This window comes from Neoarius graeffei, chromosome 24 (genome assembly GCF_027579695.1).
Source record: "Neoarius graeffei isolate fNeoGra1 chromosome 24, fNeoGra1.pri, whole genome shotgun sequence".
NCBI classification, from domain to species: domain Eukaryota; kingdom Metazoa; phylum Chordata; class Actinopteri; order Siluriformes; family Ariidae; genus Neoarius; species Neoarius graeffei.
This window is the reverse complement of record NC_083592.1, coordinates 50,954,899-50,981,646: the sequence shown is the minus strand read 5'-3', so window position 1 is coordinate 50,981,646 and position 26,748 is coordinate 50,954,899. Positions and strand designations below refer to the sequence as shown.

At 42.2% G+C, this 26,748-nt stretch overlaps 1 protein-coding gene across 2 annotated transcripts in view; it reads right to left on the bottom strand.

Moving 5' to 3' along the window:
• Positions 1 to 4,483: 4,483 nt before the first annotated feature.
• The window catches only part of rnft2 (ring finger protein, transmembrane 2), a 51,391-nt gene continuing 29,126 nt past the window's right edge, over positions 4,484 to 26,748 (bottom strand). For both annotated transcript variants that reach the window (XM_060907444.1, XM_060907445.1), the window contains exons 8-11: positions 14,591 to 14,740; positions 14,259 to 14,324; positions 11,699 to 11,800; positions 4,484 to 5,140 (exon numbers count right to left, since the gene is read on the bottom strand). In XM_060907444.1, the coding sequence (XP_060763427.1) occupies positions 5,006 to 5,140; positions 11,699 to 11,800; positions 14,259 to 14,324; positions 14,591 to 14,740 (453 nt within the window). In that variant the 3' untranslated portion in view covers positions 4,484 to 5,005. The remainder of the gene's footprint in view (positions 5,141 to 11,698; positions 11,801 to 14,258; positions 14,325 to 14,590; positions 14,741 to 26,748) is intronic.

Here is a 26,748-nt window from a genome sequence, read left to right as displayed (position 1 = left end):
CAGATCCGCAGACCCAGCGCGTGAGGAGAGGAAGCGGGCTGACCGGAAGGATGTGCCGTCTGGAGATGATGATGATTTCTACCGCGCGCCTCTCAGGACTCCATCTGTGCGCGCGTGCATGCTCCACCACACGCTGTCTCGCGCTCCGCCTGCGCAGAATCGGCGACGAGCTGGAGACCGTCTGGGCTGCGCGCAACAACAAAAGAGCCGACAGGAGCGCGAGGAGCCGCGACGTCTGGCGCTGTGGCGCGCGCGTCATCTGCGCGGCCATCCAGGTGACGGGGCTCGCGCTGCTGCGGCTCGCGGGGAAGCGACATCTGTAGGCGAGCGCGCGACCCGGGCTGCAACAGGTGAGCACGCGCGCGCCAGAGAGAGAGAGAGAGAGAGAGAGAGAGAGAGAGGTGAGCCTTCAGCACGCGGGAGGGTTCGGGTCCGACAAACAGCAGAAACAAACCGGGGGAAGAAAGAAAGAAAGAAAGAAAGAAAGAAAGAAAGAGAGGAGGGAGCTCGTGATAAACAGCGCCACATCTGCACTTTCTGAGATCATCATCATCACTGCACTGAGTTATTACACAAAGTTTAGTTTTTATCCTTTTATTTTTACCCTGAAGGGACAAAAAAAAAAAATCACATTCATCACACAACATGCGAGCGGCCGCCATGGGGACAAACACCGCCGGTAAACATCTCACAGCGGTAAACGACGGACGTGAAAATTAATCACGTGCAGAAAGAAAGAAAGAAAGAATTCCATGAAAAGAGATGAAGGATGTGTGTGTGTGTGTGTGGGGGGGGGGTTGTTGGGGGGGATGACGTAGAAAACAACAACAAAAACATGGATGGCACGTGCACGCGAAAATGTGTGAATTAAGCGCGTGCAGTGTGTAAAAAGCCGCGTGCAGAGCGCGGGAAAGAGCTCGAGCGCTTTGTGTCTCTGTCAGGGTGCCAATAAATCACACCGGAAAGAACAAATAATAATAATAATACAAATACTTTTTAAAACATGAAACGCAAGTGTAAAAACTATTGTTTTAAAGTTCTAAAATACTTTTTAAAAACTGTTAGAGGTTCCAAAAACAAAAACTTGAGAACAAAAATAAAGTGTAAATAAAAAATTAGAGATGCAAGTGGAGGAAGAAAAAATAAGTGCAAAAAACTTTTCTAAAATACATTTAAAATTGTACGCGTGCCGGTAAGTAAGTAAATAAATAAACGTGGAAATATTTGTAAATAAAATGTTCTAAAATATTTTAGTGTTCACTTCGTTTTCTTGCACGTGTAGAGTTTTAAAGTGTAAATTAAATTAAATAAGAGCTGGAAATATGGAAATGGAAAAGAATAAAATAAAAATAGGGGAAAAAAAGTCTAAAATATACTAAAAAAAAAGGGTGCACATCAAGGGAAAAACAACAAGAACAACAACTGAAGAGTGTAAATTAAGTGCAAGTAAATAATAAAAATAAAAATATTCTAAAAAGCTGCATGTGTAAAAAAACAAACAAACCCAAAAGTGTAAATAGTATCAGTAAAATAGAAGTAAATAAATATAAAAATGTTTACAATATTCTTTAAAAACTATGTGAAATCAAATTTTTTTTAATAATGATACAAATTGAAATGAAGCTTGTTTTTCTGTTTATTGTTTAATACGAGAAAAAGTATAAAACAGGATTTGTGTGTGAGAGGGAAAAAAAGTTTTGACAAATGTTCAAGCTTGAAGTGGAATTTTATCTATCCATCCATCCATCCATCCATCCATCCATCCATCCATCCATCCAATAATAAGAATTGTTCTGAACTGACACTGAAATTTAACTGAGTAAATAAAGAGATGAGTATTACATCATAACTAATTTGCATAATTAGGTTAAAATGTCTAAAAGAGCAGGTTTCAGTGGCAGGATTGAGTGAGTGAATGAATGAATGAATGAGTAAGTGAACGAGTGAACAAGTGAGTGAACGAGTGAGTGAATGAACAAGTGAATGAGTGAACAAGTGTGAGTGAACAAATGAGTGAGTGAATGAGTGAACAAATCTGAGTGAACAAGTGAGTGAATGAGTGTGTGAACAAGTGAGTGAGTGAATGAGTGAGTGAGTGAACAAGTGAGTGAACAAATGAGTGAGTGAATGAGTAAGTGAACAAGTGAGTGAACAAGTGAGTGAGTGAGCAAACAAACAAGTGAGTGAGTGAACGAGTGAGTGAACAAGTGAGTGAATGAGTGAGTGAAGGAGTGAGTGAGTGAACAAATGAGTGAGTGAGTGAAGGAGTGAGTGAGTGAGGGATCAAGTGAGTGAACAAGTGAATGAGTGAGTCTGTGCTTCCTGTCTGAGAAATGAGAATAATGTAATAAGGAAAAAACCAGCTGACTTTGTTCATACACTCTGTTCTTGGTCTACTTCTGGCCATTAAAGCGTCTATATGGAAGAGATGTGACGATGTTATTGAAGTATAAACACATGTATTTCCAGATGATGATCCTAGCTGAATGGGAATAAACCTTCCTTCCTTCCCTGTGCTGCAGGTGGGAGTCAGACGTGAGGAGAGTGATGTGGAGGTGAAGATGCAGGCAGTCCTCGTCCCTGGATATGGTTCTTTTTGTCCTCGTGTACTTACTGGTGTTTGGTGAAGTGGTTTTGGTCACACCATCACATCCACATGTTCATCTCATCCCACTCTCTCCCTCTCGGACGAGCGCCGCTGCGTCGCATCATGTGATTAGCGAACCTTCTGGCTTGCACCAGCTGTGAAATGATGTCATTCGGTGCCTGATTGTTTTGGTACGAGACTTTCAGGTCAAACGTAGTCACACCAACCGCTGTGTCTCCGGGGGACGCCGAGAAGACTGCGATGAAGTCACTGTCCCCTGACGGTGGATGGGAATTTTTTTGTTTTGCCGTCGTCACAATAGCAGCATGAAACTCGGTGACGCAACTGATTTCTATTTATTGCTTAAAAAAAAGAAGAAAAAAAAAGAAAAAAATAATCAAAAGTATAAAAATTGTAAAATGTATAATGTGACGAGTCTTCAGAGGAAGAGCTCTTTACCAAAACGTCCTCTGCATATTGCACTGTAACTTTAATAAGCTACGAACAAGTCAGGACTTTGTTCATTTCATTCTTTCTTCATTTACATCACTCTTTTTCTTTCTTGTTTAGTTCTTTCTTTCTTTCTTTCTTTCTTTCTTTCTTTCTTCATTTTTTTGCCCTCATATTTTCCCCTCCCCTCATTCTGCTTTTTTCAGTCTTTAAGTAATTTCATTTTTCTTAGTTTTGCTTCTTTTTCTTTATTCATTTCTTAGTTTTTTCCCTTCCTTCCTTTCTCCTTGTTCAATTTCTATTTTTTCACCATCCTATTTTTCCTTTTCCCCATTCTGCTTTTTTCAGCCTTTGTTCATTTTAAGGAATTTCTTTTTCTTTCTTTCTCCTTGTTCATTTTGTTTTTCACCCTCATATTTTTCTCTTCCCCCTTCAGCTTCTTCAGTCTTTCTTCCGTTTCAGTAATTTCCTTTCTTTTTCTGAGTTTTTCTTTATTGTTTATTTTCCACCTTTCATTCTTTCTCCTTGTTCATTTTGATTTTTCGCTCTCGTTCCCCCTCCCACATCGTATTTTTTCAGTCATTTTAATGAATTTGTTTTTCATTTCCCTCTTTCTCCTTGTTCATTTTCTATTATTTCGCCGTCGTATTTTTCCTTTCCCCATTCGTCTTTTTCAGTCTTTCATTTGAAATAGTTTCCTTTCTTTTTCTTAGTTTTCCTTTTTGTTCTTTTAGTTTTTCCTCTCTGTTAGTTTTCTTTCTTTCCCCCTGTTCATTTTGTTTTGTTTTTTTTGCTCTCATATATTTTTCTTTTCCCCCATTCTGCTTTTTCAGTCTTTCTTCATTTTAAGGAATTTCCTTCCTTCCTTCCTTCCTTCCTTCGTGAATTAACTTCTCTCTGTATTCCTTCATTAATTAACTCCATTTATTTAAGTATTTATTCACATATTTATTTGTATTTATTTCAATTTTGGTCAATTTCTTAATTTCGTCCGTTTCGTCATGTCGGTCTTGTGAATGTTGAAGTTTCTTTCTTTCCCCTCGTTTCCTTGTTGTGTTCCTTTCTGCTCTGAGGTTGTTTATTACGACGTGTATCTGTACGCTAGAAGTGTCTGAGCTGTATTTTGACCTACAGTAGGTATTTCTCAATCAAGACAAATCTTTTCTAGAGCTTTTTATAAAGGGCTTTGACTCGATGGTTGCTCGCAGTGTTAATGTAGAATTAAAAAAAAAAACCCGTCCATATGAACTCTGAACAGCATAATGTGAATCTGATGTTTACATAAGCTACGATCTTTTATACACACTGGATGATGAACATAGCTCGCGTTACTCTGTTTTTATTCAGCGTGATTTTACCTCTGCTATTTTGATATTGTGATTTTCTGTGATTTCTGACAATAAAAGGCTTTTGAATTGAGCAAAAGGGAAGATTTTTTTTCCTGATTTTCTTTTTTTTTGTTATTTAAAGAGGCTTTTATTAAATCAAGTCAATAAAAATGAAAGTACAGTCAGAGATCATCATGCATTCCGATATTACTGAACAACTTTCGCATTTTGCTGCGATGGAGAAACAGTAAGAGGGCAACAGCGTATAACCGGAGGAGTCTTTTCCTTTCTCGAAGGTGTTGTTTTAGATCAGAGATATATGTTTAATAAACGATGATACAGAAGAACAGAACAAAGTTCCCTCCAACAGATGGAAAAAAAAAAAAAAGGAGTGAGATCAAGTCCATGCTACGAGTCGGGACGGGACTCTGTGAATCCGGACGTGGTTATAAATAAATCCAGCCTTTACGCAGCTCGAGGCATCTTTTCCGTTTCTAAACCCTACAATATGATTTCCATCAGCGTGACTGTAAAGCGTGTCATAGTTATATTGTCTGAATGTAAGCACTGATGCTGTCGATATCTAGGAACCGATTATCCCCCCCAGAGTGCTTTAATGGGAATTAAACATCACATCTGATCAGTAGATCTGGAAGTGTGCAGACGTGGTGCCATCCTTCCAGCTGCGTGGTGTTTCCACGACGACCGCTCGGCACAGCGGACACGTCCGTTCTCGGTCGAACCACAGACACAGACAGTCTTCACAGAACACATGCTGAAGACAAGAAACAAAAGATCATTAAAAAAAAAAAAGCATTAGAGTCGGAATATACAGTGGGGCAAAAAAGTATTTAGTCAGCCACCAATTGTGCAAGTTCTCCCACTTAAAAAGATGAGAGAGGCCTGTAATTTTCATCATAGGTATACCTCAACTATGAGAGACAGAATGGGGGGAAAGAATCCGGGAAATCACACTGTAGGATTTTTAATGAATTAATTGGTAAATTCCTCGGTAAAATACAACCCCGATTCCAAAAAAGTTGGGACAAAGTACAAATTGTAAATAAAAATGGAATGCAATAATTTACAAATCTCAAAAACTGATATTGTATTCACAATAGAACATAGACAACATATCAAATGTCGAAAGTGAGACATTTTGAAATTTCATGCCAAATATTGGCTCATTTGAAATTTCATGACAGCAACACATCTCAAAAAAGTTGGGGACAGGGGCAATAAGAGGCTGGAAAAGTTAAAGGTACGAAAAAGGAACAGCTGGAGGACCAAATTGCAACTCATTAGGTCAATTGGCAATAGGTCATTAACATGACTGGGTATAAAAAGAGCATCTTGGAGTGGCAGCAGCTCTCAGAAGTAAAGATGGGAAGAGGATCACCAATCCCCCTAATTCTGCACCGACAAATAGTGGAGCAATATCAGAAAGGAGTTCGACAGTGTAAAATTGCAAAGAGTTTGAACATATCATCATCTACAGTGCATAATATCATCAAAAGATTCAGAGAATCTGGAAGAATCTCTGTGCGTAAGGGTCAAGGCCGGAAAACCATACTGGGTGCCCGTGATCTTCGGGCCCTTAGACGGCACTGCATCACATACAGGCATGCTTCTGTATTGGAAATCACAAAATGGGCTCAGGAATATTTCCAGAGAACATTATCTGTGAACACAATTCACCGTGCCATCCGCCGTTGCCAGCTAAAACTCTATAGTTCAAAGAAGAAGCCGTATCTAAACATGATCCAGAAGCGCAGACGTCTTCTCTGGGCCAAGGCTCATTTAAAATGGACTGTGGCAAAGTGGAAAACTGTTCTGTGGTCAGACGAATCAAAATTTGAAGTTCTTTTTGGAAATCAGGGACGCCGTGTCATTCGGACTAAAGAGGAGAAGGACGACCCGAGTTGTTATCAGCGCTCGGTTCAGAAGCCTGCATCTCTGATGGTATGGGGTTGCATTAGTGCGTGTGGCATGGGCAGCTTACACATCTGGAAAGACACCATCGATGCTGAAAGGTATATCCAGGTTCTAGAGCAACATATGCTCCCATCCAGACGACGTCTCTTTCAGGGAAGACCTTGCATTTTCCAGCATGACAATGCCAAACCACATACTGCATCAATTATAGCATCATGGCTGCGTAGAAGAAGGGTCCGGGTACTGAACTGGCCAGCCTGCAGTCCAGATCTTTCACCCACAGAAAACATTTGGCGCATCATAAAACGGAAGATACGACAAAAAAGACCTAAGGCAGTTGAGCAACTAGAATCCTACATTAGACAAGAACGGGTTAACATTCCTATCCCTAAACTTGAGCAACTTGTCTCCTCAGTCCCCAGACGTTTACAGACTGTTGTAAAGAGAAAAGGGGATGTCTCACAGTGGTAAACATGGCCTTGTCCCAACTTTTTTGAGATGTGTTGTTGTCATGAAATTTAAAAATCACCTAATTTTTCTCTTTAAATGATACATTTTCTCAGTTTAAACATTTGATATGTCATCTATGTTCTATTCTGAATAAAATATGGACTTTTGAAACTTCCACATCATTGCATTCCGTTTTTATTTACAATTTGTACTTTGTCCCAGTTAAACCCAGTTTGTTGTTTTGCCAACAAAGGGTATATAACAAAGTATTTAGATGAACTTTTGTTATTGACCAAATACTTATTTTCCACCATAATTTGCAAATAAATTCTTTAAAAATCAGACAATGCGATTTTCTGGATTTTTTTTTTGTCATTCTGTCTCTCATAGTTGAAGTGTACCTATGATGAAAATTACAGGCCTCTCTCATCTTTTTAAGTGGGAGAACTTGCACAATTGGTGACTGACTAAATACTTTTTTGCCCCACTGTATCCCAAGACTTACAGTACAGACACATGGGTTAAACTTCTTTATAAATATTCTAAAATAAACTGCATTACACACAACATGCACATGTATACATATACACTCAGTGGCCACTTTATTAGGAACCAGAGATGGACAGTAATGAAGTACCTTTACTTGAGTACTGTACTTAAGTACACTTTTTGAGTATCTATACTTCACTTGAGTATTTTTTTTTTGGGAAACTTACCACTTTAACTTCATTACAGTGGTGCTTGAAAGTTTGTGAACCCTTTAGAATTTTCTATATTTCTGCATAAATATGACCTAAAACATTATCAGATTTTCACACAAGTCCTAAAAGTAGATAAAGAGAACCCAGTTAAACAAATGAGACAAAAATATTATACTTGGTCATTTATTTATTGAGGAAAATGATCCAATATTACATATCTGTGAGTGGCAAAAGTATGTGAACCTCTAGGATTAGCAGTTAATTTGAAGGTGAAATTAGAGTCAGGTGTTTTCAATCAATGGGATGACAATCAGGTGTGAGTGGGCACCCTGTTTTATTTAAAGAACAGGGATCTATCAAAGTCTGATCTTCACAACACATGTTTGTGGAAGTGTATCATGGCATGAACAAAGGAGATTTCTGAGGACCTCAGAAAACGCGTTGTTGATGCTTATCAGGCTGGAAAAGGTTACAAAACCATCTCTAAAGAGTTTGGACTCCACCAATCCACAGTCAGACAGATTGTGTACAAATGGAGGAAATTCAAGACCATTGTTACCCTCCCCAGGAGTGGTTGACCAACAAAGATCACTGCAAGAGCAAGCCGTGTAATAGTCGGCGAGGCCACAAAGGACCCCAGGGTAACTTCTAAGCAACTGAAGGCCTCTCTCACATTGGCTAATGTTAATGTTCATGAGTCCACCATCAGGAGAACACTGAACAACAATGGTGTGCATGGCAGGGTTGCAAGGAGAAAGCCACTGCTCTCCAAAAAGAACATTGCTGCTCATCTGCAGTTTGCTAAAGATCACGTGGACAAGCCAGAAGGCTATTAGAAACATGTTTTGTGGACGGAGGAGACCAAAATAGAACTTTTTGGTTTAAATGAGAAGCGTTATGTTTGGAGAAAGGAAAACACTGCATTCCAGCATAAGAACCTTATCCCATCTGTGAAACATGGTGGTGGTAGTATCATGGTTTGGGTCTGTTTTGCTGCATCTGGGCCAGGACGGCTTGCCTTCATTGATGGAACAATGAATTCTGAATTATACCAGCGAATTCTAAAGGAAAATGTCAGGACATCTGTCCATGAACTGAATCTCAAGAGAAGGTGGGTCATGCAGCAAGACAACGACCCTAAGCACACAAGTCGTTCTACCAAAGAATGGTTAAAGAAGAATAAAGTTAATGTTTTGGAATGGCCAAGTCAAAGTCCTGACCTTAATCCAATCGAAATGTTGTGGAAGGACCTGAAGCGAGCAGTTCATGTGAGGAAACCCACCAACATCCCAGAGTTGAAGCTGTTCTGTACGGAGGAACGGGCTAAAATTCCTCCAAGCCGGTGTGCAGGACTGATCAACAGTTACCGCAAATGTTTAGTTGCAGTTATTGCTGCACAAGGGGGTCACACCAGATACTGAAAGCAAAGGTTCACATACTTTTGCCACTCACAGATATGTAATATTGGATCATTTTCCTCAATAAATAAATGACCAAGTATAATATTTGTGTCTCATTTGTTTAACTGGGTTCTCTTTATCTACTTTTAGGACTTGTGTGAAAATCTGATGATGTTTTAGATCATATTTATGCAGAAATATAGAAAATTCTAAAGGGTTCACAAACTTTCAAGCACCACTGTACATTTGAAAGACAAATATCATACTTTTCATTCCACTACATTTCTGTCAAGATCCTCGTTACTATAAAACTGCTTTGAAAGTGGATGTTTTTTCTTTTTTTTTTTTCTAAAACGTGATTGGTTTTTTCGCAGGTGACGCTGGGACAGCCGATCAGTAATCACTAGGGTCACGTCACGTCCATAGACTGTATAAAATCAAGTTCAATTATTTCTCCGCAGCATTATTTAACACGATCAGTTGATGGCAGAATGGAAGGAGGCGGCTCTTCTGGAGAATGCACACACCCATGGCCCATGAACCCATGTTTCAGTTTTCTGAAAGGATTAAAGTCATTTCGTTTTAAATGTTTGCTGAAAACGAACCACATCACGGCCTACAAAAACTCGCCGTCCAACCTACAGAAGCATATTGAGGTTTATAAATGTTTTATTCCAAGAGAAAGCTTGCAATGAAGTTGTCTGTGCTTTTAGAGCTAGCGGCAACATTGCAATAGCTATACAGTCTGGTTAGTCACATGACTTTCCATGGATTTTCCCACCAAGCTGCCATCACTTTGTTCACGGCTAACGTTAACACATAGCTACTTAACTTGGACACCGTTAGTTAGCATGTAAAAACAAACGGAGTTACGCTAACGTGAATAACGTTAACTTATCTGAAGTCCTTTCAGAAATATGTTTTAGTATAATCTTACCGAATAAACAGAATGTAGAAATCTTTCTTTTCTAGTAGCGTTAGCGACCCAATATGATTTCGAGTTTGAAAAGAGTTTGCTAGCATGTCAGGTAGAGTTTCACTGACTAGCTAGCTTAATGTTAAACCACCATGATGGCACAGCATGCGATCATTTTGTGACTTCACATTTCTGTCTTTGGTAATGGTGTTAGGGTTTTGTAAGCGTTGTGGCGATAATACAACGATGCGTTGACAGAAAATGTACTTTTAATGCTTAAGTATTTTTAAAAGCAAGTACTTCAGTACTTTAACTTGACTGGACAACTTTCACTTGTATTGGAGTAACATTTGACCAGCGGGATCTGTACTCTGACTGAAGTAATGAAGTTGGGTACTTTGTCCACCTCTGTTAGGAACACCCATCCACCTGCTGTTCTGTTTTATGCAGTTATCAGAACGGGAAAAACTGCGATCTCAAAGTGTGACTTTCTTTCACTGTGGCATGGGTGTTGGTTTGAGCCAGATGGACTGGTTTGGTTTGAGTATTTCAGAAACTGTTGATCTCCTGGGGTTTTCACACAACAACAACAGCAACGACAGTCTCCAGAGTTTATACAGAATGGTGCAAAAAACAAAAAACATCGAGTTGCGTGAGGGACGGTTCTGTGGGTGGAACCAAATGCCTCGTTGAAGATAGAGGTCAGAGGAAAAATGGACAGGTTTCCATAGCAGTTCGAGCTGCTTGGAAGGATATAGTAACTCATATAAATCACTCTTTACAACCGTGGTGAGCAGAAAAGCATCTCAGCATGCAACAGAAAACAGAACAACACACTGGGTTCCAGGCCTGCAGCCAACAAACAACAGGAATCTTAGAATCAAGAACAAGTTCCTATTACAGTGGCCAGTGAGTGTATGCACACACACACACATGCATACATGGATATATATATATATATATATATATATATATATATATATTAGTGCTGTCAAGCGATTAAAATATTTAATCGTGATTAATGTCGCGACTGTCATAGTTAACTCGCGATTAATCGCAATTTAATCGCACATTTTTGTCACATGAAAAACCATTGTAATTCTCTTATCAGCATAAAAACGTGAATGGGCTTGCTTTGTATTGCAAAGCATAACACGTCTTGACACAGCCACTGCAAAGTGAAACCTAAGCCGAACACCGGGGCTGGCAAAAGAACCATGAGTGAAGTGATCTACTACTTGAGTTAGTCTACAACTCAGAGAGACAGGTTACACAGTGACGGTAGGCTTGACATGCTTGATTATAATATAAAGTACACTATTATATTAAGTTTAAGTTGTTCGTTGATAAATATTGCATTGAATCTGATCTTTACTGTTTCAGCTCACTTAACACATTTTGTACTTTTACACTTTCTGCCTGTTGATGCGTCACGCTGTCCAATCAGAGGCGGCCAAATTTGCATATTACAGGAAGGATTTCTGGGATAGCATTGAGTTTACAGTTCAGAGGGATCTGGCTCTTTAGACGCTGCCTTCTTAAAACTGAATGAAAATTTAAAAAGAGCCAAATGAGCCAGTCTTTTGAACGGCTCTTTTCAAAGAACGGATCACAAAGATGCGGATCCCATCAAAGAGCCATAAATCCCATCACGACTAGCGCGCCCTGCCCGTGCTGGTTCTTTGGGAGGAGGACAGAGGACTCTGGCTGTGCGGGGCGTGGCATTACAGTCTAGCTGCTATCGGTTGTCTCTGTTGCAAGTTCCTGGCAGTTTCAAAAGCTTATGAAAAACCTACATCATGTCACAGAGCGTTAATCTCGCGATAAAAAAAATTATCGCCGTTAAAATTGAGTCAAGTTAACGCGTTAATAACGCGACATTTTTGACAGCACTAATATATATCTCCCAGGATGCTTTGCAGGGCCCTTACCTGACAGAGCAGAGCAACCGGCTCTCTGAACTCAGCCTGGCAGATTGCACACACATCTCCTGCCTCACTGCACTGCTGTGTGCTGGCCCTCATACCATAACTCTGTGTTACACACACATTATAGAAATTAGAAAAAAATCGGGAGTCATACATCACAGAGTCAAACTTACAGTCATTTAAGCAACAACACGCACGCAAGAGTGCAATAATATTGATTATTATCCATACACGACACTTTTTCAATGGAATAAAAACGTGTTCTATTCCCTTCTAGCGGGTTTCATTCATTTCATTTGATAGCATGCAATACTGTTAGCATATCGCGTATCCTACGTGTATTACATCACTCTACCCAATGGAGAATGAGCGTTGAATATGGTTTACGATATCGCACGGTTGTCAAGACATCATGACGTCACACATCAGAGACGTAAAACTTCCACGCTAGCGAGTGAGCGACTGTGAGAATTTGTAAACGAGCATGGCCGCCAGGTTTGTTTCGTTAAATACGGAAGATTTTGAGAGAATTTTGAAAGAGAAAGACGCGTCGAACACCCGAAAGGAATGTGTATGGATAATAATAATAATAATAATAATGGCTTACAGTATCATTCTAGCTGAATGGAATATATCTGATATACCATGAAAAAAAGCCAGCCAATATTATTCAAATATCTACCAATCATGCTTTTATATAACACTTCTATAAACAAGAATTTAAAGGGGCCGGATCACCCTTCCCAAAATCCAGCTCGACGTTTTGTTTAGAAAACACAGGACCGCTATTCTGTTCCCTTTCTGTGCAGCAAAACCTTCGCAAATCCAGCGTCACTGATCCGTCGAAACCCATCTCGATCTTTCTCTTCATCTGCGTGTCTTATAAGGAAGCTTTGAACAGGACACACCTGATATTTTCTTTCTTTCGCAGCCGCCTGCGAGACGGCCGAGGCCGGGTCTGGTTAATTACAGTGGAATAACCGTAGGAAAACGGAACGGATCGGGCAAAAGAATTTTTCTTTCCACATTCACTGGATATGAGTAATCGCACGCTCTGATTGGCTACTCTACTACTAGGATATCAGCTCATAGACCGTGAGTAGAGCAAAACAAAATGGCAGACCGCATCAAGTCAGATATATTGCTTTGTTATCAAGTATTTAAAAGAAACAGAAATGGGTAAAGCACTGTCGCCTCACAGCAAGAAGGTTCTTGGTTCGAGCCCTGTGGCCGGCGAGGGCCTTTCTGTGCGGAGTTTGCATGTTCTCCACGTGTCCGCGTGGGTTTCCTCCAGGTGCTCCGGTTTCCCCCACAGTCCAAAGACATGCAGGTTAGGTTAACTGGTGACTCTAAATTGAGCGTAGGTGTGAATGTGAGTGTGAATGGTTGTCTGTGTCTATGTGTCAGCCCTGTGATGACCTGGCGACTTGTCCAGGGTGTACCCTGCCTTTCGCCCGTAGTCAGCTGGGATAGGCTCCAGCTTGCCTGTGATCCTGTAGAACAGGATAAACGGTTATGGATGGATGGATGGATGGATGGATGGATGGATTTTTTCCCTGCCAACGTCTCCTCTTCCACACTCCAGCCCAGTCGGTGGCGGTAGTGCACCTTTAAGTAGGTTTGCCAACCGCCAAAAAAAGAAGAAAACAAAAAATGGCGGAGCGTGTTGTTGAACCAACCAAGGACGAAATAAAAACTCTACTCGAAAACAAAACCACAAAAAAATTAAAAAAATAAAAAGCAACAAAATATGGAAAGAAAGTATTTGACGGTAAGAATGTATCTTTTCTATTTTTCAAGAATTATCATCATCATCATCATCATCATCATCGCATTTTTCACAAATTGCTCCTGTCATTTCACCAGTTTGTTTACATTCTAAACGGAAATGATTTTGTCGGAGAGTCTGTATAAAGTTTTTATTTATTGAATTTGCAAAAAATAAAAATGCCCTGTTTTCAAAATCCAGTGAATGTGGATAGAATAAAACAGTTATTCTGCTCAATCTCATCATACACGGCTTATAGACAACTCGGTGCTACGCGCCTCATCGGCTATCAGCTTACAGTACGTACGACTCGATTTTGTGGAATAACTGGAAAATATAACTACTGTGACAAAACATCTTCAATTTCATGTTCAGATCTATGGCTTGGGATGTCGCTGAATCGTTGCGGATTATTTTTGGAATATCGGCAACGTTGAAAATGGCGACTCGCTGCTTGGAGCAGACGATTCTGGGAAGGTCAGCCGGCCCCCTTTAATATCATTTAATTGACCTTCCGGCTGCAATATGGCCAAATGTCCTGGATGTCCTATAAGAGCACATCCTGAAGTGTTTTACTCCTCTTCCACCACAGCAACTTGCCGATTGTTTTATTGTCGCTCATGCGAACATTGTACCATACACCTTATTCCACTCGGCAGAAAATGCGTCCGGGAAATATAGTAAACGTACGGAGGGCATGAATTCCTGAGAAACTTGTTATTATTATTATTATAGTACGGATGACTTGTAATTAAAACATAAATAAATATCAAAGCTGATGAAGAAAGGACTAACCTGCGAGCTACAGAGCACGACGAAGGCTTTTCGAATCCCTGATATTCTTCCACAGAGGTCAAATGACTGGAACAGAAAGAAAACAAAGAAGACAGGATGACTGTAAACATTTTTTTTTTTTTTTGATTTACTCAACTGACATTAGAAGCCTCTCAGCCTGGATAAACCTACTGGCAGAAGAAGTGTCATTTTCAGGTTATGAGGAGCCGCAGTGGGGTGCACCATCCTGTGAAATGTCTAGGCTTTTCGGAAAAATCTCGCCATGTGTGAAATACGAAATCGATGATCATTTAAGGAATGAAATGGCAACACACCATCAGGCGAGTCCTTACCTTACACAGGCTGTATATGATAATCAACGCTGCGCCCAGGAAGTAGCTGCTGGATGGATCCTCACCCATGATGTACTTGTACCACATCTGGATGGGCACCAGAGCGCGAAAGAGCTGACTGAACTCCTCGATAAGCAGATAGAGCTTCCCCTGTAAGCACGCACGCACACACAGAGAGGGAGATTACAGCTCTAAATATCATGGGTTATAGTCTGGGTAATATAGCATGCTTTGATTGCTATTGTTGGCCAGAAGACAAAAGCGTAGTAAGATATTCTTCATATACAAGTGTTGCAGATCACTCTGTGTTAACACTGTACACCTAACACAGCTTCCTCATGGCCTGTATACTGTATAATCTCTGAGAGGCCATTAAAGCGATTAAAGGAGAACTGAAGGCAAATTTTTTAATCATCAAAATTCTCTCATTTTATTAAATATCGGAACGCATTTTTGATCGCCATGTTGTCGCTGCTATAGCAAGTTATGAGTGTTTGAAATACGCTCCGTAATATATCAGTCCATATGTCAAAGCAATGGGTGTAGACGAGATTCGTTGAGACCTGTGCGAGACATCGTAGGACGGAAGTAAAACGTACAGCGCAAATCAAAGTGACCGACATCCGCCAACGTCATCAAAAGACGCGCGCGCCCTCTTTCGAACACTGATGTAATCAAGACAGAAGTTTTGTTTGTTTTGATAGCAAAATCAGGAAAGTTTGAAAAAAGTAGGCAGTAATCGTCATTTAAACTCGTTTTTGTGCAATACAGGTAGTCGTCGACTTACGACCTATGTGACTTACGACTTTACGACCGTCTGGTTATGACTGGCAAGTGTTTCCCAGCTGAGCTAGCTGAGCGTACGACAGTTTCCGCCCCAGCTCCCGGCAGCACCCAGCATCCAGCCAGTGTTGCCAGATACTGCTGACGGTTTCCAGCACAAAATATGTTCAAAACCCGCCAAAATGCACTTAAAACCGCCCAATCTGGCAACACTGCATCCAGCCTCTTCTATTATGTGTGCAGTGTTTCGCTGGACAAACAACGAGCGAGCTACAGTGCGCGTACGGCTTAACCAGATCTTGTGCTATAACGTGCGCAGCTGGTAATCAAAGTAACTTTCACTTTTCTGTTCTGTTACACGGTTCTGTGTCCAAAATGAAAAGTTAGTTTTGAACTGTTCAGCTAAAAAAATGTAATTAAAATGATCATGTTGTTGAAATGATGTGTTTGCAATTTATTTATAATCAAAAACTGATACAGGTGGATGAAAGAGTGATAGTGTGATAAAAAAGTACTATACTAGTACTACTGAGTGATAAGAAGTCCTAGTGAATGCTTGATAAGTAGACAATAATAAATAATTAGGTGTATTTTTTGGCACGCGCGCACTATGACTCAAAATAATATACCGGCAAGAAATAAAAGTTACTTTCACCCCTGAGTATGCAGTGTTTGACTTAAACCAAATAATGAGCCAAGGTAATAAATACGAAAATGTTGATTAAATAAGACTAAGATGATTACAATATCATTACACATCACAATATACTTACGTTCATTTAACATAGGCCGACTTACGACCAGATCGGTTTACGACCGGTCAGTCGTAACCAAACGCAGTCGTAGGTCGACGACTACCTGTACTTCGTTTGGAAAACAGTTTTCAAAATGGCGGCACTGACACCTGGCTGACACTTGACGTTTCAAAGTCTCGCACAAGTCTCGTGAAGATCGCGTGGATAAGCGACGCCTGCCGTGGACCAAACGAACTAAATTCAACACGGCTAAAAAACGAATAGGCCGATAAGTATAATATTTAGTTGCCAATACGAGTCACGATATAAGGTTACTAAAACCGAAAACGTAATTGAATAACACGTTAATTAAGAAATAAAGCAAGTTTAAAAATGACTTCAGTTCTCCTTTAACCAGGAAATTTTAAAATTACAGGGTTATGAAATGTCATCATTATACATTAATACAAAATGTTCGATGAAAAAAAAATTAAGCAGAGTTTAGCTTAAAAAGCAAAACAAAACCACACATTCAAGTTGTAACATCAGTCCGTTGGGCCATTTCCCCGGGTGCAGCTGTACTGGATTAGCCAGATACATCGGATGGATGCATTAGGAGACGAAAACAAACGAGGGTGGCGCTGTGTGATGTAGGATTTCGCACGCCTTCCTCATTCCATCCTCATCCTGGATCCGAGACGTTTGGCCGAGTGACTTCATCAAGTAAAGCGAGAAAACTTTACTTGTGGAAAAAGCAGCAAATTGTGCAGTGAGCATTTTACAGAAGATTGTGGATTTATGGAGGACTTGGATGAAAAAATAAAATCACTGGGAAGAAGCGAGACACGAGGCAGGAACGACAAATGAAGCCAGACGCGATCACGACTTTGTTTCACCACAAAACAGCGACAGCACACCGTCTCACGCATCAAACAGATGGACGATAAGCAGGTAAACATATATTTTAAAATAAACAGGCAATAAACAAACAAAAGCCACTACTTTATTTTGAATCCTTTTCTAATCCTGCATTGCTATAATTTTTCTGGAGAAATGCAAACAAATTGACCGAGAAGTCACGCTAGACCATAATATTATACTATAGTCTAGTATAGCATGCACTTGTACACCGCTGCTGTGCTTGCGGAAAATGACATGACATCACACACGATGGCGTTATGGCGGCCTTCTGACAAAAAAAAAATCATCCCGTCTATTTTCATCACTTTAGTGGTTATATCATTAAGCACAAATTCAACATGCAGCTTTTTTTTTTTTAAATAAAAGGACAGACATAAAGACCGACTTTTAGCTCAATTTGTTTCTTTGCGATATATTTCCTTTAAAGCATTTAACCACTGACACATCTATGTGTAAATATCCCCAGGTCTGGACCACCATGACACCTAAAAATCTAACTTTTGTACATTTGAATATTGTGATACCCTGATGAGTGGGAGTCGGGCATAATGATCAGTACTGTCACCTCAGAGCAAGAAGGTTCCGGGTTCGAACCTCACGGCCGACGGGGTCCTTTCTGTGTGGAGTTTGCATGTTTCTCCCCGTGTCTGTATGGGTTTCCTCCGAGTGCTCTGGTTTCCTCCCACTGTCCAAAAGACATGCAGGTTAGGTAAAATACCCAGCCAATGGGGTTCTACAAGTCAGTGTAGACTTGGTGCCGGTCCCAAGCCCAGATAGATTGGGGAGGGTCGCATCAGGAAGGGCATCCGGTGTAGAACCTATGCCAAATCAAATATGTGGAACAGATCTACTGTGGTGACCCCGCACATACAGGAGCACCCAGAAGAAGAAGAAGACAACAACGACGGTCATCAAAATTAAACAAACAGAACCCATCAATGACATCTACGTTGGTTGCCTCTGCAACCAACAAGTCTAGTTTTTCTTGTTATTCATTTGAATGCCAGAAAGACCTTGAAGAAAAACAACTTCGGCCATTTGACCTTGCTATTGACCTTGACGACCGCGAGTTGGCCTAGCGGTTAGCGTGTCCACCTTTCGACCAATTCTACTCGTGGTTGGATCATACCAAAGACCATCATAAAAATGGTACCTCCTACCGTCTGGCAAGGCACACTGCAATACAGTTGCAAATGGGGAGTCAAACTCTCGCGGTTACCAGAGGACTAGCCCCTTACCGTAACCCTAGCTGGATACGCGAGAGGCTGAAGACTATCAAAATGGAGATCAGTGCTGCACCCATGCGCCTCAAAGACCTGGTTAGTACTAGGACAGGAGACCACCTGGGAAGACCAGATCCTGGTGCGAGAAGGACTTTGATTGACCTTGACCCTGTCTGGATCAATTCCAAAAGCAAATCTGTTCATCTTCTGGTTACAGTGATAATTCCATACAAATCCTACAAACATTCAACCACTCCTTCTTGAGATTTTGCAATAACGAACCCAGAATCCTGGACAGATCGATGCCAATCATCAGAGATTTGGAAAAAAAAAATTTTTTTTAATAATCTCGTCTCGTCTTCCTCTGCTTATCCGGGGCCGGGTCGCGGAGGCAGCAGTCTGAGCATGGAAGCCCAAACTTCCCTCTCCCCAGACACCTTGGCCAGCTCCTTGGGAAGAACACCGAGGCGTTCCCAGGTCAGCCGAGAGACATAGTCCCTCCAGTGTGTCCTGGGTCTTCCCCGGGGCCTCCTCCCAGGGGGACATGCCTGGAACACCTCCCCAGGGAGGCGTCCAGGAGGCATCCGAAAGAGATGCCCGAGCCACCTCAGCTGATTCCTCTCGATGTGGAGGAGCAGCAGCTCTACTCCGAGCTCCTCCCGAGTGACTATGCTTCTCACCCCATCTCTAAGGGAGTGCCCAGCCACCCTGCAAAGGAAACTCATTTTGGCTGCTTGTATCTTGTTCTTTTGGTCATTACCCAAAGATCATGACCATAGGTGAGAGTCGGAATGTAGATCGACCGGTAAATCGAGAGCTTCGCCTTTTGGCTCAGCTCCTTCTTCACCACGACAGACCGGTAAAGCGACCGCATTGCTGCAGAGGCTGCACCGATCCGCCTGTCGATCTCACGCTCTATCCTTCCCTCACTCGTGAACAAACTCCCGAGATACTTAAACTCCTCCACTTGAGGCAGGACTTCTCCACCAACCTGGAGAGGGCAAGCCACCCTTTTCCGGTCGAGAACCATGGCCTCAGACTTGGAGGTGCTGATTCTCATCCCAGCCGCTTCACACTCGACTGCAAACCAGCCCAGTGCATGCTGAAGGTCCTGGTTTGAAGAAGCCAACAGGACAACATCATCTGCAAAAAGCAGAGATGAAATCCTGTGGTTCCCAAACAGGATTCCTTCCGGCCCCTGGCTGCGCCTAGAAATTCTGTCCATAAAAAATTATGAACAGAACCAGTGACAAAGGGCAGCCCTGCCGGAGTCCAACATGCACTGGGAACATGTCTGACTTACTGCCGGCAATGCAAACCAGACTCCTGCTCTGTTCGTACAGGGACCAGACAGCCCTTAGCAAAGAGCCCTGAACCCCATACTCCCGAAACACCCCCCACAGAATACCACAAGGGACACAGTCGAATGCCTTCTCCAGATCCACAAACCACATGTGGACTGGTTGGGCAAACTCCTATGAAACCTCGAACACCCTATGAAGGGTATAGAGCTGGTCCAGTGTTCCACGACCAGGACAAAAACCTCATTGTTCCTCCTGGATCCGAGGTTCGACTATTGGCCGAATTCTCCTCTCCAGTACCCTGGAGTAAACCTTCCCGGGGAGGCGGAGAAGTGCGATTCCCCTATAATTGGAGCACACTCTCTGGTCCCCTTTCTTAAAAAGAGGGACCACCACCCCAGTCTGCCACTCCAGAGGCACTGTCGCCGACCACCACGTGATGTTGCAGAGGCGTGTCAGCCAAGACAGCCCCACAACATCCAGAGACTTGAGATACTCAGGGCGGATCTCATCCACCCCCAGTGCCTTGCCACCGAGGAGCTTGCAAACCACCTCAGTGACTTCGGTTTGGGTAATGGACAAGTCCATCTCTCAGTCATCAGCCTCCGCTTCCTCAATGGAAAACGTGACTGTGGGATTGAGGAGATCCTCCAAGTATTCCTTCCACCGCCCGACAATGTCCCCAGTCGAGGTCAACAGCTCCCCACCTGCACTGTAAACAGTGTTGGCAGAGTACTGTTTCCCCCTCCTGAGGCGCCAGACGGTTTGCCAGAATTTCTTTGAGGCCGACCGATAGTCCTCCTCCATGGCCTCACTGAACTCCTCCCAGTTCCGAACGGATCCAACTCACCACCAGGTGGTGATCAGTTGACAGCTCAGCCCCTCTCTTCACCGGAGTGTCCAAGACATAGGGCTGGAGATCAGATGAAATGATAAAGTTGATCATCAACCTCCGACCTAAGGTGTCCTGGTGCCACATGCACTTATGGACACCCCTATGCTCGAACATGGTGTTCATTATGGACAAACCGTGACTAGCACAGAAGTCCAATAACAAAACACCACTCGGGTTCAGATCGGGGAGGCCGTTCCTCCCAATCACGCCCCTCCAAGTATCACTGTCGTCGCCCACGTGAGCATTATAGTCCCCCAGTAGAACAATGGAGTTCCCAGTCTGAGCACCTCTCAGTACCGCTCCCAAAGATTCCAAGAAGGCCGGATACTCTATACTGCTATTTGGCCCATAGGCACAAACAACAGCAAGAGCCCTCTCACCGACCCGAAGGCGCAGAGAGGCGACCCTCTCGTTCACCGGGGTAAACTCCAACACATGGTGGCTGAGCTGGGGAGCTATAAGCAAGCCCACACCAGCCCACCGCCGCTCACCATGGGCAACTCCAGAAAAGTGGAGAGTCCAGCCCCTCTCGAGGAGCTGGGTTCCGGAGCCCAAGCTGTGCTTGGAGGTGAGCCCGACTATCTCTAGCCAGTACCTCTCAACCTCCCGCACAACCTCAGGCTCTTTCCCCCCCAGCGAAGTGACATTCCATGTCCCAACAGCTAGCCGCTGTGCTTGGGGATCAAGTTGTCGAGGCCCCTGCCTTCGACTGCCGCCCAATCCACATTGCACCGGCCCCCTACGGCTACCTCTGTGGGTGGTGAACCCACAGGAGGTCGGGCCCATGTCGCTGCTTCGGGCTGAGCCCGGCCGGGCTCCGTGGCAAAGGCCCGGCCACCAAGCGCTCGCATACAAGTCCTAACCCCGGGCCTGGCTCTAGGGTGGGGCCCCGGCTGCGCCATACCGGGCAACGTCACGGTCCTTGGTCTTTTATCCATAAGGGTTTTGGTGAACTGCTCTTGGTCTGGCTTGTCACCTAGGACCTGTCTGCCTTGGGAGACCCTAACAGGGGCGTAATGCCCCCGACAACATAGCTCCTAGGATCATTCAATCATGCAAACCCCTCCACCACAATAAGGTGGCAGTTCTAGGAGGTTTTTTTTTAAATAATAAATAAATAAAGCACTTGAGGCCCATTTTTAAAATTTATTTTTTTAATAATAAATAAATACATTTTAAAAATGGGAATCAAGTTCTTGAACATCTCTGGATGGCAAACAGGAAGGGCACTATTGAAGAAAAGCTTTCAGACATTTGACCTTGACCCTGTTTGGACCAATTCCAAAATCAAATCTGTGGCCTAAAGGTTAGAGAAGCAGCTTTGGGACCAAAAGGTTGCCAGTTCGATTCCCTGGACCAGCAAGAATGGCTAAAGTGCCCTTGAGCAAGGCACCACAACTGCTGCTCTGGGTATGTTGTATGTCGCTCTGGATAAGAGCATCTGCTGAATGGTGTTAATGTAACATAATGAATCGGTTTCCAATCTGCTGGTTTATTTATGGATAAATCCGACAAACAAAACATTCAACCACTTGTTCCTGAGCTATCAGGTTAACAGGAATCTCGGAATAGGGGAAAAAACAAACCACAAAAAAGGGTTGTTTTGTGCCACTTCATCATAGAGGCATTAAAAAGAAAGGGGAAAAAAAAGAAAAAAAAAAAATCACCCACACTCGGATGGAAGCTGTCGGGAAATTCTCAGCTCGGCACTGGTACTCTCATTGTAGCTTTTCAGCAAGACATTCAGTGTATAAATAAATAAACCATAGTCGATCTCATACAAGTGTAGGCTTTCATTCATTACCCGCTCATTCTCCGCTACTCCTCCTCCTCCGATACACATCTGCTGCTTGTCCCTGCTCTCGCTGAGACGAATATATTTCAGTCCATTGTTGAATTTTAAATTGGAATAACATTTAAAATTCAACAACCCCATCTTCCATGACTAATCCCAGCCAATAGTCACTAAGGGGTTTAGATCACAGATCACTGCTGGGTTAGTTTATTTTCAACGCCAGCTTGTTTCTTTTTCCTGGAAAGCCACACTGCTTCCGGAGTCACTTGGGCCAGCGGGATTTGCCCTTTATAGTGTCCGAGGGTTGCAAGCCGGTCCAGAGAGGATCTGCGAAGCACTTTTGTCCAAACTGCATCCATGAATGTCCAGAAGAGTTTCTACCTTTTGATTAAAAGGTATTTATTATGGCTAAGTAAGACTGTTGCTGTTCTAAGTGTTATTTGTTATGTCTCGTCTCTGAAGGTTATTTGAGAGACTTTTTTTTTTTAAACCTATGACTACCCCCGTCAAAGAAAAGCAGAACCGGAATACAACAAAAAACAGCATGCAGTTTGGCCGACCTGTTGGCCACTCCGTGCCTTCATGCTGCCAATTTCTTTTTTTTAAATTCAAGGACCCTTCCAGAACAAACCACAACGACTTCATTTTCACTGTTAATTCCATCCAAAGCTGGCAAACATTACCATCCACGGCCTGTTTCTAAAAACAGACGTTTCAAGCATGTTTCCAAAGACCCAGGTAAATGAAGAGCCAAAAAAAGGAGAAAAAAAAAGAAGCTTGGCTTGATTTGATTCCAGTGAAGCCACGACAGCAGATCCAAGGTTTTCTTTCCTTTTTTACAACACAGTGAAAAGCAAGAACAGTAACGTCGTTAGTGTGAAACTGCCATCTTGATCTTCTCCCCTCTTTATAAACATTATCATAAGCAGGAATAACTACAGGCACCTGTGCCCAAGCACGACAGGAAGTGCCAACATTGTCAGACTGCAAGCTGTCCCTGTCCAAAAGAGCGGAGGGGGGCGAACAGTTCCATTAAATTGTATTTGCTCGTCCGTTTCCTGCAGGCACCCCGACTCCCGAGTGCTTTAAAAGAGCCCGAGGGTGAAAAAAAGCTTAACCTAAGCCTAAAATCTGGCAAGACCCCAGCACTCTGCGGTCTTCTGGCATGACGGGTAATTTAGCCACGCTGCAAAGCAAACTGGCAGGAACACACTACAGCTGCTACCCAATTAAGAGTAAAAAGTAGTAGATCAACCCTTTAGCCACTTCGGGACCAATTTACCCTCAAAACCCAAAACTTTCAGAAACTCGGATGAGAATTAAACTTTAACTGATGCATCAAATAAATAACATCAGACCTCGATTAGATTTTGTACTAATTTGCTTTCACGTTCTAGCCTGAAACATGTCCTGGAGGTTTTGATACATCTACGCGTTCTATAAATATATATCTTAAAATAATTTACCAACCATTTTTATCACCGTAATCCATCTCGAAGACTTGTGATTACAACAATGATTCATTCTAAAGCATTAGCTGTTCATTGGAAGTATAACGGTTTTGGTGTCTTCTTGAAGAACCTTCTCTGAACTGCTGACTTTAGGATTAAAGGGCTCTATGTATAAAGCTATAATACGTAAACAGTACTTGTTCTATAACCAGCGCTGAAACGAAAGCTACGTCTTAAACGACGTACCATGTAACACACACTAAAGGACTACGAGGTGCCTAGTGTTTGTTGAACATAGCGTCAACATGAACCATAAGGTTTTAAGCTAAAGGGAAAGGATTAAGTTAATGTCCAATACCTCATGCAATTGAGTCGCAACAGAACAACCTCAACATGAGGACAAGACGCAATTTTAAAAACCTAAAAATCCTTAGAACTCTCAATTAAATTGTCACTTTTGGCTTTGCATTTGCAGCCAAAGCTTTGCAGTGAAAATCTTTCCGTGTAATATACACCCTCATCATATTAATTACTAAAATATTATGAGAAATATTAGAAACGAGGCTGTCAATGATGTAGCTCACTCCAGCCCTGTCTAGTCCAGAAGGAACGATCTCCAGTGGCCCATCTTGCGCAATAAATGTTGCAAGCTATATACAAGCGATGTCCACCTTAGGAATACCGACCTATTTGCCAGAAAGAATCCAAAACGGTGAGGAATTGACCGAGAAGAAGTGATTTTTGTTGAACTGCTCATTAAGGCTTAATTAGTCCATAACTTCATTAATAAGTGCAATGAAGCAAATCTGGGTAGAAGTTATAGTGGTGCTTGAAAGTTTGTGAACCCTTTAGAATTTTCTATATTTCTGCATAAATATGACCTAAAACAACATCACATTTTCACACAAATCCTAAAAGTAGATAAAGAGAACCCAGTTAAACAAATGAGACAAAAATATTATACTTGGTCATTTATTTATTGAGGAAAATGATCCAATATTACATATCTGTGAGTGGCAAAAGTATGTGAACCTTTGCTTTCAGTATCTGGTGTGACCCCCTTGTGCAGCAATAACTGCAACTAAACATTTACGGTAACTGTTGATCAGTCCTGCACACCGGCTTGAAGGAATTTTAGCCCATTCCTCCGTACAGAACAGCTTCAACTCTGGGATGTTGGTGGGTTTCCTCACATGAACTGCTCGCTTCAGGTCCTTCCACAACATTTCGATTGGATTCAGGTCAGGACTTTGACTTGGCCATTCCAAAACATTAACTTTATTCTTCTTTAACCATTCTTTGGTAGAACAACTTGTGTGCTTAGGGTCGTTGTCTTGCTGCATGACCCACCTTCTCTTGAGATTCAGTTCATGGACAGATGTCCTGACATTTTCCTTTAGAATTCGCTGGTATAATTCAGAATTCATTGCTCCATCAATGATGGCAAGTTGTCCTGGCCCAGATGCAGCAAAACAGGCCCAAACCATGATACTACCACCACCATGTTTCACAGATGGGATAAGGTTCTTATGCTGGAATGCAGTGTTTTCCTTTCTCCAAACATAACGCTTCTCATTTAAACCAGAAAGTTCTATTATGGTCTCATCCATCCACAAAACATGTTTCTAATAGCCTTCTGGCTTGTCCACGTGATCTTTAGCAAACTGCAGACGAGCAGCAATGTTCTTTTTGGAGAGCAGTGGCTTTTTCCTTGTAAGCCTGCTATGCACACCATTGTTGTTCAGTGTTCTCCTGATGGTGGACTCATGAACATTAACATTAGCCAATGTGAGAGAGGCCTTCAGTTGCTTAGAAGTTACCCTGGGGTCCTCTGTGACCTCACCGACTATTACACGCCTTGCTCTTGGAGTGATCTTTGTTGGTCGACCACTCCTGGGGAGGGTAACAATGGTCTTGAATTTCCTCCATTTGTACACAATCTGTCTGACTGTGGATTGGTGGAGTGCAAACTCTTTAGAGATGGTTTTGTAACCTTTTCCAGCTTGATAAGCATCAACAACGCTTTTGCTGAGGTCCTCAGAAATCTCCTTTGTTTGTGCCATGATACACTTCCACAAACATGTGTTGTGAAGATCAGACTTTGATAGATCCCTGTTCTTTAAATAAAACAGGGTGCCCACTCACACCTGATTGTCATCCCATTGATTGAAAACACCTGACTCTAATTTCACCTTCAAATTAACTGCTAATCCTAGAGGTTCACATACTTTTGCCACTCACAGGTATGTAACATTGCATCATTTTCCTCAATAAATAAATGACCAAGTATAATATTTTTGTCTCATTTGTTTAACTGGGTTCTCCTTATCTACTTTTAGAACTTGTGTGAAAATCTGAAGATGTTTTAGGTCATATTATGATGATAGAAAATCGTGTGCTGATTGGTTGAGAGATTTGGACTATTTCTCGATAATCATCTCGAGCAACTTGGCAAAAATGGCGGCCAATCGCTTTGTCAGTGTAAGTGAGGAAGAATTACAAACGATGAAAGAAAATGCTGTTCCTAAAAGCACTAAAGATGCTACAAAGTCTGGTCTAAAACTATTCAAAAGGTAAGGAGGGATTGTGATTTATTTTATCGATTTCAAAACAAAATATTTTATGTGAGTCGGCGTAGATAAGCGATACAAATCTGTGCTGCTATTACATTTGCATGCCGTTTTTGAAGATGGATTTTTTTTATATATTTAAATAAAATCACCTGTGTATTTATACTAAAACAATTATCCGCCTCTGGCTCAATAAATATCGGTGAATACTAATCGATAATTTGAATCCTAAAATTCTTTTTCTAGGTGCTCAGATTCTCCGTTAGCTCTCCGCTGAGACGGATGGAAGGGAATCTTTTCTGATCGTGGATCCTGACTGAGAATCGCTCGGCCACCCGACAAGCAGCTCCACCACCAGCTCCAGCACCATATGTATAATGACTGCTTGGATTTTCTCTGACAGCAATTAATCACCCTCGTTGGACGCGTGCTCGACGCCGCCGGGGTCCTGCGACCTGCCCACCCAGGCAATTTATCTTAGCCAG